At 35.1% G+C, this 19,611-nt stretch overlaps 1 protein-coding gene across 1 annotated transcript in view; it reads left to right on the top strand.

The window, feature by feature from the left end:
- The window catches only part of SYTL3 (synaptotagmin like 3), an 86,646-nt gene that overhangs the window by 18,929 nt on the left and 48,106 nt on the right, over nt 1–19,611 (top strand). The window contains exon 3 of the mRNA XM_051998017.1: nt 6,785–6,849. Within this exon, the coding sequence (XP_051853977.1) occupies nt 6,785–6,849 (65 nt within the window). The remainder of the gene's footprint in view (nt 1–6,784; nt 6,850–19,611) is intronic.

A 19,611-nucleotide genomic window follows, 5' to 3' on the forward strand; every position in this document is an offset into this window, starting at 1 on the left:
ATTCCTTGCTTCATGCTACAAAAGTCCAACAATTTAAGCTTCAAGTTCTCCTAGTGATGTTAGGTGGCAGTAAATCTTAGGAGAGTTCTCTCCAAAATATCTCAATTGCAGGTGACCCAAAGAGCAATGGAAACATGGCTGAGGCAAGGAGGTTGAAACATTTATTCAACAGTGGCTTATGCACAAGTAATCTCATAAAAAGATATTATTAAAGATATATGTATGTATATGTACATATCTATAGAGAGAGGTAGGCTAGTCAAGTAGGATGAAGGCAGGATACCAGATGGACAGCCTAAACGCAGTACTGATATTCCCCCAAATACAATGTATCCCAAAAATCTTTGTACAGTAAGTAAGTTAACACTTTTTAAATGTTACCACTATTCAGCCATTTTTCAGTCATGTCTGACTCTGTAACATCATTTGGGATTTTTTTGGCAGAGATACTATAGTGTTTTGCCATTTCCTTCTTCAGCTCATTTTACAGAAGAGGAACTAAAGCAAAAAGGATTAAATGATTTGCCCAGGATCACATAACTAGCAAATATCTGAGGCCATATTTGAACTAATGAAGATAAATCTTCTTGACTACAGGCCCAGCACTTTATTCAATGCATCACCTAGATTGATCAAAGACTTTCAGGATTTTTCAAGAATATTTTAAGTATTTACATTTGAATATTTAAAGTATTTAAAGATTCAGAGGAAGGTCATTAATAAAGTGGGTGGCTCCTCTATAGAGGATTTTTTTCTTCCTACCCCTACCCCCACCCCTTATATTTCCCATGATAATGATGTCTTTATGAGGATAAATAAGTAATATTTATCAGGTATCTATCTTGTTTGTACAGTAATTTATAGCATGCTATTAATAGAAATAAATTCAATTAGAGCTGCCAAAAATGAAATGGCTGACTCTGGAGGAAGCAGTTTTTTTCTCTTTTCCTGGATGCCTTCAGGCCGAGGCTAAATGACCTTTTGTTGGTAATATAGTAGAAGGGTTTCTTGAACAGATTTAGGTTGGACTAAACAGCCCATAAGAGATCTCTTTTAATTCCATAGTACTCTAATTCTTGGGCCCTGGTCAGGGCACTTGAGCTTTGCTCTTCCACAGTCATAGACCATATCCCTATTCTTTGTCATCCTTTTGTCTCACAGATATATACTATTAGTCACAAGGATGAGTAGATGAAAGATGCTGAATGGATCAGCCCTAAGTCCATCATCACTATTTAAAAAAAAAAAAAAAAGAACTCAAAAGTATACATATTAAGGATATTGAGTCAGAGCCAAAGTATTATGCTATGTCTGAATATGAAAGTCAGTACATCCATCAGGTAGAAGTTTTCTCAGTCCAGTACACAGATCTTATTCTCAGTTTGATGAAACATGTCGTGTTTATTAGGATAAAAGAGACATTCTTAGTATAAAAAGGGGAACTTCAAATGAGAATGTATTTACTGCATCATTAATCTCTGTTACACTTTCTTGAATAGTTCCTTCCTTTAAGTGCTAGAAAGAAAAATTCTGAGGACTCATGGATTCATAAGTTTTTATTACTATATTAGCTTGGATCACAGAGTCAAGTTTCTTTCTTATTAGAAGCAGTTTCTATAAATCAATCAAATATTTATTAAGCACCTACCATATCCCAGATATTATGATAAGTTCTTACATATGTACAAATAAAAAAGAAAACAGACTATCCTCAAAAAAGACATTCTATTCAGGACTCGAGTAAATAGATGCAAAATACAGACCAATCAATGAAAGGTAATTTTGGAAGTGAGGGGAAGAAGTTGATAGCAGCCAGGAAATCAAGAAAGGCTTCACAGAGTAGTCGCTTCGGGGCTGAATTTTGAAGGAAACTAGGATATATGAGAAGCAAGGGTGAAAAAGGAGTGCATTCCAAGGGATGGGACCTGATGGAAGCATATTTGGGATGCAGAATATGATATGATTTGAGGATAAACAAGATGAGTTTGACAGAACCAGGTATTAATGTACAAAAAAAGTTAGAAAGACTTTAAAATCAGGTTGTGAAGGACTTTCAATGCAAAGCACAATAATTATTTTATTCTTGAGGTAAATAGAGTTTATTGAGAATGGGAGTGACAAGGGCAGACTTATATTTTCTTAATATAATTTTAATGACCAAATAACAGAGGATAGATTGGAGAGGGAAGAAATCTGAGGTAGTGAAACCCATTGGGAGTCTGACTGAAAGGTGACAAAGGACTGAAGGAAGGCAATGACTTTTGTAGAGAAAAGGGGACAGATGTCAGTGGGGGGGGAATCTGAGGCTGAACAATAGTGACCACAGTGTTTGACCCCTTGCATGCTACAGATCAGAGCTGAGCCAGTTCCTTTTCCCAATCTTATACTTCTTCACTCCAGGCTGCAGGGACCATCTTATAAATATATTGTGAAGCTTATAAATGCTTGATGAGTATTTCCCAAAGACCCTTTAGTCAGCAATGAAAATAGTCACCAGCCAACTGATGCATAATACACTCTGACAGTTTGTGCCAGATGAATAGAAAGGAAGGAGTGTGTGTGTGTTTGTGTGTGTGTGTATGTGTGTGTCTGTTTGTAATGTTAGTGTGACTCTGTGGTAGGCAGATTGGCTGATGAAAACTGGAAAATTATTATCAGTTACTTAATATTAACATTAACAGCCTTTATTTATGTATTACATTCCCCCCAAAAAACCCCTCTCTCTCATGACATATATTATGTACATAATACAATATGATAAGCATTATATCTATTAAATATGAAGTATACATATAATATATTTATATATACATATATGTTCACAAAGTTACATGTTATATATATTCTAGTTCCTTACACTCTGGGTTGCAACCCCCTAGAGGGTCTTGTAAATGAATATGGGGGCCACAAAATTATGATTTATTATCAGTAATTATTTGATTTGTATACTTATTTTATATATCCAGAGTCACACACAGAATTTAAAATTTCCAAAATGCTTTTCAAATATTATTTTATTTGATTTTCACAACAATCCTGGGAGGTAGTTGTCATTATTACAAATATATTACAAATGAGGGAACTAAGTCCAAGAAAAATCAGGTAAAATAAAAATTAAGCTAGCTAATTAGGTCAAATTTGAACTAAGGTCTTTATTCTAGCCACTGAGAGTTTTTGTACAGGGGAGTGAAGTGATTAGAACTGTCATTTAGGACACATGGATTGAAGGGGAAAAGATACATACACCTATTCACCTCCATACCTCCACAGGTATATTGAAATGGACAAATAGCCCTCCTTTCTCCTCCTTTCTGCCTCGGGCCAGCAGAAGAAAGTTTGCTCAGCTAGATTGGGGGATTTCTTTTGTATTTCAAAAGGCAGGCTCAACAATGCCATTAAGGGTATCTGTTCCGGGTGGGTGGTACTCGGGCAGTACTCGAAACTGATCTATGTTCCCATCCTCCTGTTGTAAAATGCGAATCACAGATTAAAATGTAACAAACTGAACAGAAATGCTTATAAGGCTGTCTTTAGTACTGTAAGGGATGGAATTCGTCCCGAGCTCGGTACCAAATAAATTCTAAATCTTCCTCATTGCGGCTGTCTTGAATTTTATTGCCTGGGCTATTTCAATATCTACACATTATATATGTGTATATGTGTATAAAGTATAGTTATATCAGATATACTTAAATTCTGTGTGTGTGTATGTGTGTATATTGTATAGATTCAGGGCTTCTTAAAGTTTTTCTACTTGTGACCCCTTTTTGCCTGAGAAAATTTTATGTGACTCTGGATATATAAAATAAGTATACAAATCAAATAATTACTGATAATACTGATTTTAATTTACATATATCTTTATTAAAATACTAAATTTAATCTCATTAAACTTTTCCCAAAGATTTCCAAATACTGAAACAATGTATTAACCATGCCTTCCACTTCCCAACTGAAAATTTTATCAGCATACCATTGTTACCTTGAGGCAGCTGATGGCTCAGTGGATAGATTACTTACTGTGCCTTCAGTTAGGCAGACTTGAATACAAAGCCAGGCTCAAATACTTACTAACTGCATGACCCTGGGCAAGTCAATCCCCATTTCTGTGACTCCAAATTCAAAGCTCTTTTTATATTACTCTACTGACATTAACAAAAATATTGCCACTGGACCAAACACAGAACCTTCATACCCTTGGTTCCCAGGGAGGGTTGACTCAAACTTAACGCATAGTTCCCCAACAAGTGTACTTTTGGCTAAGGAGTAGCTAATGGACAAATGACTTCTTTGCTGAGTTGTGAGTATCAGATGGTTAACAACTCTTTTTGGTCTAGAAATATAGCCAGCTTCGAATCCACCTAATGCCACTCTATGTCTATGTCCATAAGAATAATATGACATACCCTTTGATCCAACAGTGTTTCTACTGGGCTTATATCCCAAAGAGATCCTAAAGAAGGGAAAGGGACCTGTATGTGCCAAAATGTTTGTGGCAGCCCTGTTTGTAGTGGCTAGAAACTGGAAAATGAATGGATGCCCATCAATTGGAGAATGGCTGAATAAGTTGTGGTATATGAATATTATGGAATATTATTGTTCGGTAAGAAATGACCAGCAGGATGATTTCAGAAAGCCTGGAGAGACTTAGATGAACTGATGCTGAGTGAAATGAGCAGGGCCAGGAGATCCTTATATACTACAACAACAATACTGTATGATGACCAATTCTGATGGACCAGGCCATCCTCAGCAATGAGATGAACCAAACCAGTTCCAATGGAACAGTAATGAACTAAACCAGTTACGCCCAAAAAAGAACTCTGGAAGATGACTAAGAACCATTACATTGAATTCCCAATCCCTATATTTTTGCCTGCCTGCATTTTGGATTTCCTATACAGATTAATTGTACAATATTTCAGAGTCCAATTCTTTTTGTACAGCAAAATAATGGTTTGGTCATGTATACTTATTGTGTATGTAATTTATACTTTAATATATTCAACATCTACTGGTCTAGGGGACCTGCCATCTAGGGGAAGGAGTGAGGGGAAGGAGGGGAAAAATTGGAACAAAAGGTTTGGCAACTGTCAATGCTGTAAAATTACCCATGCATATAACTTGTAAATAAAAAGCTATTAAAAAAAATAATATGATGGGCTTTGTCAAACACTTGCTAAAATCTAGGCAAATTATATCTTTAGAATGGAATACTTGTCTACTAGGCTAGTAATCCTGTGTAAAGTCTGCCATGACCTCTTTATCTTCTCTACCAGGGATATCATATTCAAATAGAAATGAAGTCACTAATCTATATATAAGAATCTCTGTGGGCCACTTATTGACTAAGTTTTAAAATGTAATATTATCTGTATTTTATTGTATTTTTAATTGTTTTATTAATTATTTCCCAATTGCAATTTACTCTGATTCTGGCCACACTAGGGACTAATACATTGGATGCTTGATACTTCTGGTCTAGATACTTAAATTCTGGAATTTCCCTAGGAATTAAAGCCAAGTTTATAGGCACAGATTCCTTGTTTTCCACTTTTAAAAAGCTGCAGTAACTCTTGTTCTTCTTTAATTCCTGTGGCCCCTCTGGTTCTCCATAATCTTTCCAAGATCACTAAAAGTGGCTCAAAACTCCCTCTCACCTGCCACCTTTGTTCCTTATCCTAGGATACATCCTAATGGCCACATGACTTGGAATTCATTATAGGGTACAAGATGTTCTCTGGCTAGCAGAATTCTCTCATCTCAGGTATCAACTTTCTTTTAGCTATTGTTGTTCTTTTCCTTTCAAGCTAAATAACCATCTCCTTGGCAGAGGAAACAAAAGCCAAATAAAAATGGGCAGCTCTACCTTTGTCTGCATTATTGCTTATTATTTTCTCATCCATTTTTACTAGTGATGCTATCTCTTCTTTAATACTCAATATAGCTAAAAGAAAAAAGTGCAAAAAAATTAAGAATATTTTGTTAACCTTACCATTTCTTGTTAGCTTTTGAACTTAGGCATTAATAACACTATCTCCACTGGGATTTTTGGCATTTTTATATTCATCCTCTGTTACTTAATCCTTTCTTTCTTGTTTCTTTCTTTGCTATCCCTGTTCATTTTTTTCTCACTTGATTGGGAAGTACCCTGTCCACCCATATCTTTTTATTTTTAAAAAATTACTCCTTTTTTTCTTTTTTTTTATTATAATTGAGTTTTTTGATATCTTCAAACATGAGGCAACTCCCCCATGTTCCCTGGTTTGACTGGCATTTTCTGTGGGATTTTAGTCCATGAGATGCTACATATCTTTTCTCTGAACCCTGTATAACTTGGTTAGTCTCCCAAAATGTAAGGCCTGAGTCATTTTTTCATACTTCTTTTCATACTTGGTTGGAATGCTACGATTGGTTTGATTCAGTCAAAATGAATTCTTACATGGCTAAAGTACCAGAGTATAGCATTACTTTTAAGTCGTATGGGGTGATTTGACTAACCATACTTTTGATAATATGCAATGTTATTATTAATAATTATTATTTAACATATTATTAATAACCAACGATAATATGTTAATTAATCTAAAGATAGCACAATATGGGAAAATGAACACTGGACAAGGAATTAGGAGAGACCTAGATTATTTATCATTGTGTGAGCTAATTTCCCTGTACCTTAGTTCCCTCATCTGGTATTCTCCTTATACTGTGCAGAACAGAATTTCATTTATACTTTTCACATTTCTTTTCCCTGAGGTTTGCTTTTTCATTTGTTTTTCAGAGATGCAAAAATAAAAACTGGAGAGTGGTTTTTTGAGGAACGAGCCAAGAAATTTCCAGCTGAAAGTAAGTGCCATAATTTTTTTTATCAAAATAAAACTGTAGAAGAATAATTTTAAATTATTTAGCTTATGTAGAAAGAGATGAAGATATTTAGAATTTGAAGCCTTTACAATGGTTAGCATGTCATAATCAATGTTCAAGGCAAGCTAAATGGCTCACATCCTATATACAATGGATTTTCCTGCTGCCACACTTTTGCTTTATATAATTTCTTCTTCCTAAAAGATAATGACTTTCTCACTCTGCTTGCTTCTACACCAGCCCATCTCGTTTGTCAGAGCTGTAACCTTCTTTCAAAGCCTAGCTTACAAATCATTTTTTCTGTGAAGTCTTCTATACTTAATGCCGCCAAAAGTGACCTCTGTCTACTCTAAACTCCTATAGTTCCCTTTTCCTAATGGTCTTCTATGACTTCATAGGATTAGATTTAGAGCTAAAAGGGAATTTAGGGACTACTAAGTCTCTTATTTTATATAGCTATTTTATATATCTTATATGGACAAAAATATATAAATATATTTTATATATCTATTTTATAAATAAACATTTTGAGTCCGAGAGAAGTTAAATGACAAAATGGGATAACACATATAAATCACTTTACAAATCTTGAAGTACTAGATAATTACTTGCTATTAGTATTCTTTGTCAAGTTCAGAAGTAGCAGAGCTGTGATTTGAAGGTAGGTCCTTAATAGGGCAGCTGAGCTGGAGTCTGAAAGACCTGGGTTCAAAATGGCCTTAGATACTTCTAGTTGTGTGACTCTGGATAAGTCACTTAACTTTGTTTGCCTCTACTTCCTTATCTGTAAAATGAGCTGGAGAAGGAAATGGCAAAACACTCCAGAATCTTTGCCAAGAAAACCCAACAGAGGATCAGAAAAGTAAAAAATAAAAATGGCTGAACAACAACAAAACTTTTGACTCCAATTCTAGCCTCTCATGTTGGTTCTTCATCAAATATAGCCTTATGTTATAATTTTACATACATATACACATATAGGTATGTCTTTTCCTGTTCTTGAGGACAAATAGTTAATCTTATTCCTCTCAGCATCCCTTTAATTGTGCAACAAATGTTTGTTGAGTGACTACAATATGCATGACAAATTGTGAGTCATTCATTCAACAAGTAACAATAAATTTGTAAAATTCTTTAAATGATATATATGTGTATATATGTACATACATATAAATGTACATAAAAATCTCATTTGGCCTTCACAAAAACCTAGTTAAAGTATTTTTATCTCTACTTTATGGATGAAGAAATTATTTCTTCAGAGTCATCCAGTTGCTAAGTAATCAGAGTCCTGTGGATCAGCTCTCTTTCCATCTTACCACAGAACAAATTTGAAATTTAAACCTAGTCCTTCTGAGTGCCTATTATATACAATGGAATAATAAGATAAAATACTGTGGTATGAATTCATAAGGACTATAAGTATGGATGAACATATGTCTTGATTTGCTTTTTATACTATGTTTTTCTTATTAAGTATACTTCTTAAAAATTTAATTTAATTTTAAAATATTTTTATTTCACAAAATATTTCCAAATTACATTTTAAAAACTGTAAGAATTCATTTAAATTTTTTTGAGTTCTAAATTCTCTTCCTTTAGTCCCTTTTCCACCCTTTGAAAAGGCAAGCATACATTGATTATATGCATGAAGCCATGCAAAATATATTTCTATATAAGCCATGTTATAAAAGGAGACACACACACATACACACACACACACACAAAACCAAGAAAAATAAAGTGAAAAATGTGCTTCAGTCTGTGCACAGAGTTCATTGTTTCTGGAGAAGGATAGTGCTTGTCATCATGAGAACTTTGGAATTATTTTGGATCGTTGTCTTGATCAGAGAAGACAAGTTAAAATATATCTTTGAATGTGACACAAAACTAGCTAACTTTGTCTGTGGCTATCACTCTAGATCCCAGATTGTACATGGGCTTGTAAAAGTATTATGTCAAGGGATGTAAACAATGAGATAAGGGCAGTCTTCAGTGGACAGGAGAACATGACATACATTTTTATCGAAATGACAAAGATCAGCCAGCCTTCATCAATAATGATCATGGGCTTATAGTTGCTTACAGTAAAAATATCTGTAGAATGGCTTCTGATAAGAGACAGCAGACCAGGAAACCAAAATATCAGGATTCTTCTCATTTAGAGGAAGTGGAACAGTTCAAGATGCATAATTATCTTAAGAAAATTGGAGATTTGGATTGGAAACAAAGGAAAAAAAAAATCCTCCCAACTATTTGGCTGTTAGAGGTAACTACGTGGCTCAGTGTGCATAGAACACTGGGCCAAGCGTCAGGTAATCCTGAGTTGACAACTGCCCTTAGAAACTAGCTCCATGGTGCTGGCCAAATCATTTGTTGTGAGGATCAACTGAGATGATGTTTGTAAAGCACTTAGCACAGTGCTTGGCACATTGTAGTTATTTAATAAATGCTTCTTTCCTACAATAAAAAAATTATTGTAGAGAAGGAGGAACTGATTCTATTGATAAAATCGGATGTGAAGTTGAGAGTGCTAAAGATTGGTGATGAAAACTTTCTTTTCTAGGTCTGTAGTAGCTGCAGCTACTGAAGAGATGAGAACTCTAGCAGGTTGAAAGGAAGGCTGGTGGCTAGGGGACAGTGCTATTGCTCCCAAACCTTATCTACTAGGGGCAGTCACTGCTGGTGGTGGTGGTGGTGAGGATAGTGGACTCCTTTTCCACAGGGATTAGTTACTTAGCTAATACAAACTAATACAAGTTTTCCAGCAAAAGAAAATTTTTATCTTATGTTACCTCTTTTAGGAAAAGAAATGTCAGCATGAGATTTATTACTCAGTTCTCTTGGTTCTCTCTAACAGAGACACTTTCTGGCCTGAATTGGCCAGATGAGCCCAAAATGAAATTGGCATGGAGCCCAGGGTAAAACTCTGAAAGAATAAGATAATTCTAAATTCTGTTTTTCATAGAGACTTGGCTGCCATTCTTATGCTTAACTGTCAAAACAAGAAAACTTGTAGTCCATGAAAAGAACTTCAGTTTTTACCAGGTCTTGATAAATTCTCCATTAAAAGTATAATCATAGAAATTATCATAAACTGAGCAATTTTCAGAAAGTCTAGATTAATATCATGGTTGAGTTCAAAGAACCTCCAGATCTGAAAGACTTTTTTTTTTGCTTTATTTTTTTAAAATATGCATAGATGATTTTAACATTCACCCTTGCAAAACCTGTTATAAATTTTATCTCCTTTCCTTCCTCCCACCCCTTTCCTTAGATAACAAGTATTTGAATACGTGTCAAACATGTGCAATTCTTCTATACATATTTCCACAATAATCATGCTGCACTAGAAAAATCAGATCAAAAAGGAAAAAAATGAAAAAGAAAATAAAAATCAAGCAAACAACAAAAACAAAGGTGAAAATGCTATGTTGTGATCCACATTCAGTGCCCATAGTCCTCTCTTTAGATACAGATGGTTCTCTCCCTTCAGAAGTTTATTGGAATTGACCTGTCACCTCATTGTTGAAAAGAGCCACAAGACTTTTATTTTTAACCACATTTTTTGTAACCCTTTCTTTGTCATTGTTCCTTAAGATTTCCTCTTAATTATCTTGAGGATTTTCTTCAGGGAAAAGAGTTGGAAAGTTTTCTTTTTACTTATTTTGGAAGTTTTTGTCCCTGAGGAATGGAGGACTTAACGTGAACCATCAGAATTATAAGGATGAATAAAAGATGGGGAGAATATAGCCAGGTCAAAAAAAAAACAAAAACAAAACTCCTAGCTCCCTTGACTCAGATTAGACTCAGTGTAAGTGCTGACATTCAACTTTATATATGTATCAAGATATCAAGAAAAAAGATATCAAAAAACAAACTAAAAAACTATTTTAGTATTGCAGAAGCTCCTAGGTCGATCTGCTCAAGAGGTTTATGTTATTAGTGCTTTCTTCCTCTTTCTCAAATTATTTTTGTTCAGTCACTTCTCAGTCATGTCTGACTTTATGACCCCCTTTGGGGATTTCTTGGCAAAGATACTAGAATGGTTGGCCATTTCCTTTTCCAGCTCATTTTATAGATGGGGAAACTGAGGCAAAGCTGGTAAGTTTCTGAGGTTAGATTTCAACTCAGTAATATGTCTTCCTGACTTCTGCCCTGCTGCTCTATCCACTGTGGTACCTAGTTGCCCCTCTTTCTCAAATTATCCTACATCTAATGGTCTGTTTACATGTTGCATACTTCAATAAAATATAAAGACCTCAAGGGCAAGGGCTAGAACTAGTTTTAATTTGGGGCTTTGAATCCTTTTTACCTACCACAGAACTTATATATGGAGGAAGCTTAATAAATGCTAATTAAATTTTAGTTGAAATGTTCCATCATTAACATACATTGACATTTTTTCCAACACAATTTTATTTTCTGTAAGTTCATATTTCAGCTCATTTTGTTGATTTGAAATTATTACTTCCATAGTGTGGAGTATTCCAAAACATTGGATAATTGATTTGGAAATCCCCCAAGTAACTTATAAAGGGCATTCTGTAACTGAAGCATAAAATGTTAGTCTTTTAGGCATCTTGCCTATATTATTGAGTTAGCGACCTCTTCTGGCTAACTTTGTGCAATATGGATGAGTTCACTAACATTTTGCAATTATGGCATTTTGCTGCTTCTTGGTTCAAGCTCACATACAGAAAATTGAGAATATTTTAAATATTAATAGCTCATTTTTCTATAGTGTTTTATAATTTACAAAGCATATTACTCTTAACGATGTTGTGAGGGGGGAGGACTTAAAAATAATATTCTATTTTCCCCCAGTTGCATGTAAAAACAATTTTTAACATTTGGCTTTTTTTTTTTTTTAATTTTGAGTTCCAAATTCTATCTTCCCTTCCCTTCCCTGCCTTGTGCTTAATACAATAAGCAATCTGATACAGGTTATACATGTGTAATCATGTAAAATATTTTCATATTAGTCATTTTGTACAAAAATACTCAAACAAAAGGAAGTGAAAAATAATATGCTTTGGTCTGTTTTCAAATGACATCAGTTCTTTCTTTGGAGGCAAATAGCATTTTTCATTATGAGTATTAGGCGGATTATTATTTCTTTTTTTTCCACATGTAGATACAGATATTAAAAGTCAATTTGTTGGGGCAACTAGGTGGTTCAGTGGATAGAGCACCAGCCTTGAAGTTAGGAGGACTGAGTTCAAACCTGATCTGAGTGGATAAATGGCAGAGTTCAGCCTCAAACTCAGGCATTTTAACTTTCAGATGCAATTGTCTTTTTACCACATGAGTAATATGTCATTTTTTAAACTGGAAAATACCATTTCTAACCTGCACTAAATTGCTACTTATTGGAGAATAAAATAATTTAGGGAAATAATTCATTAAGATACCAATGGTAGCCATGACTATGGTTTACTTAATACCTAGCCAGGACAATCACTATATTTTGTAATCTTGAGGGAAAATAATATTTATCTTAACTAGTTTATTTTGATCCTTAAAAGGGATTTTTAGTAATTGCTCTTAATTTTAGGTTTTTTTTTTTTCCTGAATAGTATTTTACTTTTTTCTAATTACATGTAGAGATAGTTTTCAACATTCATTTTTGTAAGATCTTAAATTCCAAATTTTTCTGCCTCCTCTTCCAAGCCAGCAAACAAACTAATATAGGTTATATATGTACAGCCATTTAAAGCATATTTCATATTAGTCATATTGTGAAAGAAGAATCAGGACAAAAGGAAAAAACCATAAGAAAGAAAAAAACAAAAAATAAATTTTTAAAAAGTGAAAATAGTATGGAGTTAGTCTCCATGGTTCCTACTCTGGATGTGGATGGCATTTTCTATTCCAAATTTATTGGAATTATCTTGGATTGCTGAAAAGAGTTAAGTTTATCATAGTTGATCATCACACAATGTTGTCACTGTGTACTATGTTCTTTAGGAGCTGTTCTAATCAGTATAGTAATAGATTAAGTGCTGACATTGTTATACTCAGCATATTTATTGAAGACCAGATGCTGAGGTTAAGAAATTTGCCCACGATCTCATATAGCTAGTATGTGTCAGAGGAAGAATTTGAATCCTCAGCTTGCTGACTCACAGGCAGGCCTTTGATCCCCTCATGGTGTTGCTTCTCATACTGAGGCTCTACTTGGTCAAAACCAGGCTCTGAATTTTGCATCTGCACCTCAGTATTCCTAGAGACTTACTTAAAAGCAAAACAGAGGCAAATCAAAAGATCCTCATTTTGTAAGTTCAGTGAGAGGAGAGACGGAAAGAGTGGACCTTTGATGCTAATATGGAAGCCCTTCAGCAGACAGTCTACTCAGACAAGATATGAGCAGCAAAATTAGAGGGCAAATAATAATGCTTCTGCCCTGCAGCTAGGCAGAAAATTCATGTTTAATGGTAGGGGAGCTGGTTGAGAGCAACTGTGTGCCAGGGTGATAATGAATACATTATTATTAATTTGACTTGTACAGAAGGAAACTTGTGGCTGAAGCAATCGTGCCATCATCCTCTCATCTTATAGTCCAGAGTGTCCCATCCCTTTAATGTGACTTGAATTTTCTCTGCCTCTATCTCTATCTTCCTCTTTCTGTCTCTGTTTCTCTCTCTCATCTTCCCTCCTCACTTTATTTTTCCTTTGTCTCCTCCCTCCTTCTTTCTCTCTTTTCTGTTCCTTTCTCTCTTCCTTTCTTACTTCTCTCTCTCTCTCTCTCTCTCTCTCTCTCTCTCTCTCTCTCTCTCTTTCTCCTTCTCTCTCTCTCTCTCTCTCTCTTTCTCTGCCTTATCTGTATGTCTGTCTCTTTTCTCTTCCTGACTAGTTCCTTCTTTTTCTCTCTGTCTCTACTTTTTCTACTGTTGCCATTATCAATGCCCCATAACTGCTCTCCCACTGTTCATGGGCCCTGATGGAGGGGTGGGAGAAGAAAAGGGGCAAGAAAGATGGCAGCTGCCTGTGGAGATCTCATATACCAAAATAAATTAGATACCAAATGTTGCTCTATCCTTGACACAGTCTTGCCTAGAAAGGCATGAACTCATGGTTTGCCCAGGAAATTCTAACATTTTTTAAAAATAGTCTGAATATAGTAACTTATCTGCTCTCTTTCTAGTTCCCAGCGATCTCTGAATTGTCAAACTCAATGGTCTTTTCTCTCTCTCTCTCTCTTTTTTTTTTTTTTTTGCCTTAGCAAAACTTTATTCTTCTCTTTTTTTCCCCTTTAAATAACTTTTTATTGACAGAACCCATGCCAGGATAATTTTTTACAGCATTATCCCTTGCACTCACTTCTGTTCTGATTTTTCCCCTCCCTCCCTCCACCCCCTCCCTCAGATGGCAAGCAATCCTTTACATGTTGAATAGGTTACAGTTCAATGGTCTTTTCTCAGTCCTCACTCTTCTTGACTTTCTGCAGTCTTTGACACCATCAATCTCCTTCTTCTGGATTCTCTCTTCTGTGTTGGTTTTCCCTACACAGCTCTTTTCTAGTTCCTCACCTAATTGCCTGAGGGGTTTCTCCCAGGGCTCTGTCCTTGGTCCTCTTCTCTTTCTATTTTCTTTCATTTGGTGACTTCTTCAGGTTCCATAGATCCAATTATTATTCTATGTAGATGATTCTCAGATTTATTTGTCCAACTTCAACCTCTCTCCTGCCTTCCAATCTCATATCTCCACTTGCCTACCAGACATCTTGAGCTGAGTGTCCTGTAAACATTTTAAATGTATACTAAACTAAATTTGTTATCTTTCCTCCAAAACCTTCTCTCTTTTTTTCTGGTTACTTTTGAGGTCTCCACTATCTTCCATTAACTGAGGCTCACAAATCTGGTGTCATCCTTGATTCTTCATTTTTTCACTTCCCCATTTACAAGCCTATCATCAAGGCATGTTGATTTTACTTTCACAGTATCTTTAATGCATATCCTTTTTCCTCTGATGTTGATACTTGTCCAAGCCCACATCATCTCTCATCCAGACTTTGTCTGCTGCTTGATCTCCCAATCTCAAGTTCTCACTCCAGACTATCCTCTACTCAGATAGCAAATTGATTTCACTAAAGCACAGCTCTGATCATGTCACTTCTTCCTTCCCTACATTCAGAAACTCTAGTGGCTCCTTATTACCTTCATGATCATATATAAAAACCTCTCTTTGGATTTTAAACTATATATAATCTGGCCTCTTCTTACACTTTCGTTACTTACTTACACTTTTCATCTCCACCTCTTCCATGACCTAGTGACTGGCTTTCTTGTTTTTCTTACACAGATCACTCTATCCTCCAACTTAATAGACTTTCCACTGGCTATCCCTCATGCTTAGAATTCTCTTTCCTTGCCTTTCTGCCTTCCTTCAGGTCTTGGCTTAAAACCTTATATTTTGCAAGAATTCTTTCCTAGTTCCTCTTAATTCTAGTGCCTTCTCTCTGACATAATCTCCAATTTATCTTTTATTCATTTTGTTTCTTCATAGTTGTTTGCATGTTTCTCTTCCATTAGACTATAAGCTGCTTGTTGGCAGGAACTATTTTTGCCTTTCTTTGTTTCCCCAGCGATTAGCAAACTACCTGAAATATAATAAGCACTTAGTGAATGCTAGTGAACTTGATTTGACAGTGACTGTGCCCCATAAGTGTTCCAACCTCCAAAATCAAACATCCCCCATTCCTTTACTATTTCTCATTTTACATGGATTAAAGGCTTCTCATCTTTCTGGCTTCCTTTGGCAGGATTGGGTTTTTGGTATATCAATATATCTCTTAATATGTGGCATCCAGGGCTATCCCCAGTACTACAGACCCAGTATCCTCTCCATTGTTCTAGATGCCATACTGTTATTAACATAGCCTAAAATTGCTAAATCTGTTTTGACTCCACCATCCCACTTAAAAAGTTTATAAGTTCAACTAAAGTATCCCAATCCCAAGATTTTTTGTCAGAGTAGGTACTCAGTAAACCCTCATTGAATTGAATGAACTATAGAATGTTATAAAATCTTTCATTCTAAGTAAATTTCACATGCTGAAATTTCAAGCCTGTTTATCTGATATTTCATAATCTTATACTGACCTATTTTTTTCAGACTTATCTCATATTACCATCCCCTATATACTTCACAGGTTGTTACTCTCTGGTTCTCACCTCTGTGATTTTGGTTTTTCAAAAAATATATAATTTGACAACCATTTCAATGTTATTGATTTTTAAAAATAATCTTATCTATTTTATTTTACAAATTAAAAAAAACACATTTTGAGAAGAGTTCATAGACTCTGCCAGATGCCAAAATGATTGATTACTTTTAGAAGGTTAAAAATGGATCTATCTTTTACTCAAATGGGTTCATGGGTGCTCAAATGTGCCTTCCCTTTCCTGGAATCTATGATTTTATCTTATGCTGTCATAAATTGAAGATTCTGGGAAGAAGGAACATCTTTGGCATCTGAGGCCAGAAACTCATACTTCTCAATAACAAATGTGTTGTCTTCATTGTGCAAATGAAGAAACTCAGGGACAGAGGGAAACCAAAAAATTGCATTTAGTGAAGATTTGTGATTCTAGACATTCTAATGATCCAGTTCAAATGTTAATGGGTCAGTGAGACCTACACATGAGACTGAAGAGGTCTCCAGTTCCTAGACTATCCTGCCCTTATCTGTGTCCAACAAAGTAAAACAGATATCTGAAATTTGTGGATGACAGATCTTATACTGACACAAACAGACACTAAATGATAACTAGAAATGATGATGTAATGGGTTGGAGTAATTACAGGTATTATAAGTTATCATACTCTTGTTTTGCCTTCAGTTCCGGTGATACAGCAGGTTTCTAAGAGAGAATCTGAATATAAAACACCATCACTATATTTCCTGAGTTGAACCTGGATCGTGGGTGACTGGCATTTAGTAGACACAATATAATTATCTGAGTCCTTCAATGGGGCATGAAGTAAAAAATCAAGAGAACTTCAATTTTAACACTGAGCTATTATATGACTTAAACTGAGTCACTAATGTTATCTGGTCTCAGTTTCGCCATGTGTTGTTGTTCAGTTACTTCAGTATTGTCTGACCCCATTTGGGATTTTCTTGGCAAAGATACTGAAATGGTTTGTCATATCTTTCTCCATCTCATTTTATAAATAAGGAAACTCAGGCAAACAGAGTTAAGTGACTTGTCCAGGATCACACAGCTAATAGATATCCGAGGCTGGATTTGAACTCAGGTCTTCCAGTTTCCAGGCCCAACATTCTGTCACACAAACATGTATAAGTATGTGTGTATGTGTACATATGTGTGTACATGTAATGAAAAGCCTACTTTAACATCTTTTTTTTCAAGTTGCTCAAATGTCTTTGCATAGTCTTCAATCTGTTCTCTAAATTTAGAGCCCACAAACTGAGGCCAGGGAAGAGATTCATCAAATTGCTTAGGATTACAAGTTGAACCCACATTTAATGGCTCTCCATCCAGTACACTTCTGTCTAGAGTTCATAGGAGATAACAATATTTGTATTGTGCTTGTTTTGATACTATGCCAGGTAGAGATCCTGATGCAGTAGATGTGATAAAATTGTAAAGTCTTAAGAAGATCTGAAAAGAATCCCTAACAAGAAATTCTTGCTTTTCAGCTTTAGGGTATAGATTTCTTTTGCCCATGTCCTCTGAGATGCATTGTGCCATATATTTACATAATGCCTTTTTCCTTAGTAACTCAAGCTCTTTCATGGTGGCATTTACTAATACTAATCCTTTCATCACATCCCTAGGAGGCCCTCTAAGCAAGTAATTAGATTGCATATTCTAACTAGGGAAACAGTGGAATAAAAAGGTTTTGTGTTAATAGTTTAGTAGTAGGATATAAAACAATATCATGTCCCTTCTCCTCACACCCATTATTATGATAGAATCACAGAATCCTCTATCCATTCTGCTCCATATATCTAGTCATCCTTTAGAAAGATGTATAACTGGGATACCACTCATGCAAAAACTACCCTTAAGTATAATCTATGTCCTGTTCTTTATAAAAAAAGTATAAGGAGTGGAATTGACTTAGTCAGCACTACCTCAACACTACCTCTATGGAATCAATCAATGAGTCAAAGACATTAAAATAAAAGGCTTTTATGAAAAAGCCTTAAATAATTTGAAAAATGTAAAATCATTGAGTGAAATGAAATACAATACACAGAACATATACTGGGATCAGATAAAAAAGATTCAGTCACACCCTGACTTGGATAGGTCTTAGATAAGATAGCAAGCCATTTTAGAACCCATTTTGGAAGCAGTTCAAGTCAAGTTCCCAAGAAGGAGTTGAGAATGTTGAGAAAATGTCCTTTGTGCCTCTCACTAATACTTCATTTTACTAGAGAATAACTTTGTGAACTCTCAAGATTGGAAAATATTTGACTTCCAATCAGCATCCTGGTAATTCCTCCAGAATGGTAGTGAGTAATGATAGTGACTATTTTAGTAACTAAAGACAAGTAGTTCCACTGAGGAAATGAAGCCTCAAGACTTTATTAAGATCCTAGAGAAAGCCACATCATACCTAAGAAAATCTTCATAATTAAATGAGGACAGTTTTCTGACAACTGGAAACTGGTCTTTTTACTAAATGTGATTTCTAAAATGAACCAGTTTTCCTTTAAATTCTGTATATAGTTATGAGAGATTATGCTACTAAGATATGTTTTGTACCAATTGCTCATACTAGAACATCTTAGTAGTGTCCATTTCTAAGAGCTAATTAAATCTGGCTGACTAATGTACATTAAATGATAACCAATGTGAGAGGTACATTAGGGGAACTAGTTTTGATACCAAAACAACACCCCCAACTTCTCTGGGTTACTCCAGAACTATGAGGTGAAAAAGCAGCAAGCTGAGCTCTAGGGGCTTAGAAGCCAATGCAAATGGTGGGTTTAGGGTAGCAGTATTAGAGCATATGCTACAAAATGTACTTGTATGTGCAAGCAATTGGATATCCCATTCTCCAAAATATACTTCTGTATGCCACCTTTCTGAACATAAGTATAGAAAATAAATAGGAAATGTATTTATTTCCTTGGTTTCCCTGATTTGTTCTTGTTTTTTTTTTTTTTTAAGAATTTGAATGTTTTTGTGGTTTAAAAAAAAAGCTAGCATTTAATAAAAATAGCTAACATTTATATAATGCTTTGAGGTTTACGAAAACTTCACAAATATTTCATTTTAATCTCACAACAAAACCTGGGAAGTAGGTTATTATTAACTCCATTTTTTTAGATGAAGAAACTGAAGCAGATAGAGATTGAGTGACTTGCCCAGGGTCACACATTCACTATGATGAAATCTTGGGCAAGTCATTTAACCTCTATCATTTTGTCTATAAAACGCAGAGGTTGGACTAGATGACCTCTGAGATTCCTTTGATTTAGAAGGACTGAAATTGACCTGAATTCAAATCCAGACTCAAACACCAGCTGGGTGATCCTGGGCAAGTCATTTAATCCTGTCTGCCTCAGTTTCTTAACCTATAAAATGAACCAGAGAAGGAAATAGCAAGTACTCTAATATCTTTTCAAGAAAACCTCAAATGGGATCACAAAGTGTTAGATGTGACTAAAACAACTGAACAACAACAATCATTTCAGAGAAATCTAACTATTATTATAAAGGGTATTAGGCATTCTGGTCCTTTGAGTAATTTATAGGGACT

Source organism: Antechinus flavipes, chromosome 4, assembly GCF_016432865.1.
Source record: "Antechinus flavipes isolate AdamAnt ecotype Samford, QLD, Australia chromosome 4, AdamAnt_v2, whole genome shotgun sequence".
NCBI classification, from domain to species: domain Eukaryota; kingdom Metazoa; phylum Chordata; class Mammalia; order Dasyuromorphia; family Dasyuridae; genus Antechinus; species Antechinus flavipes.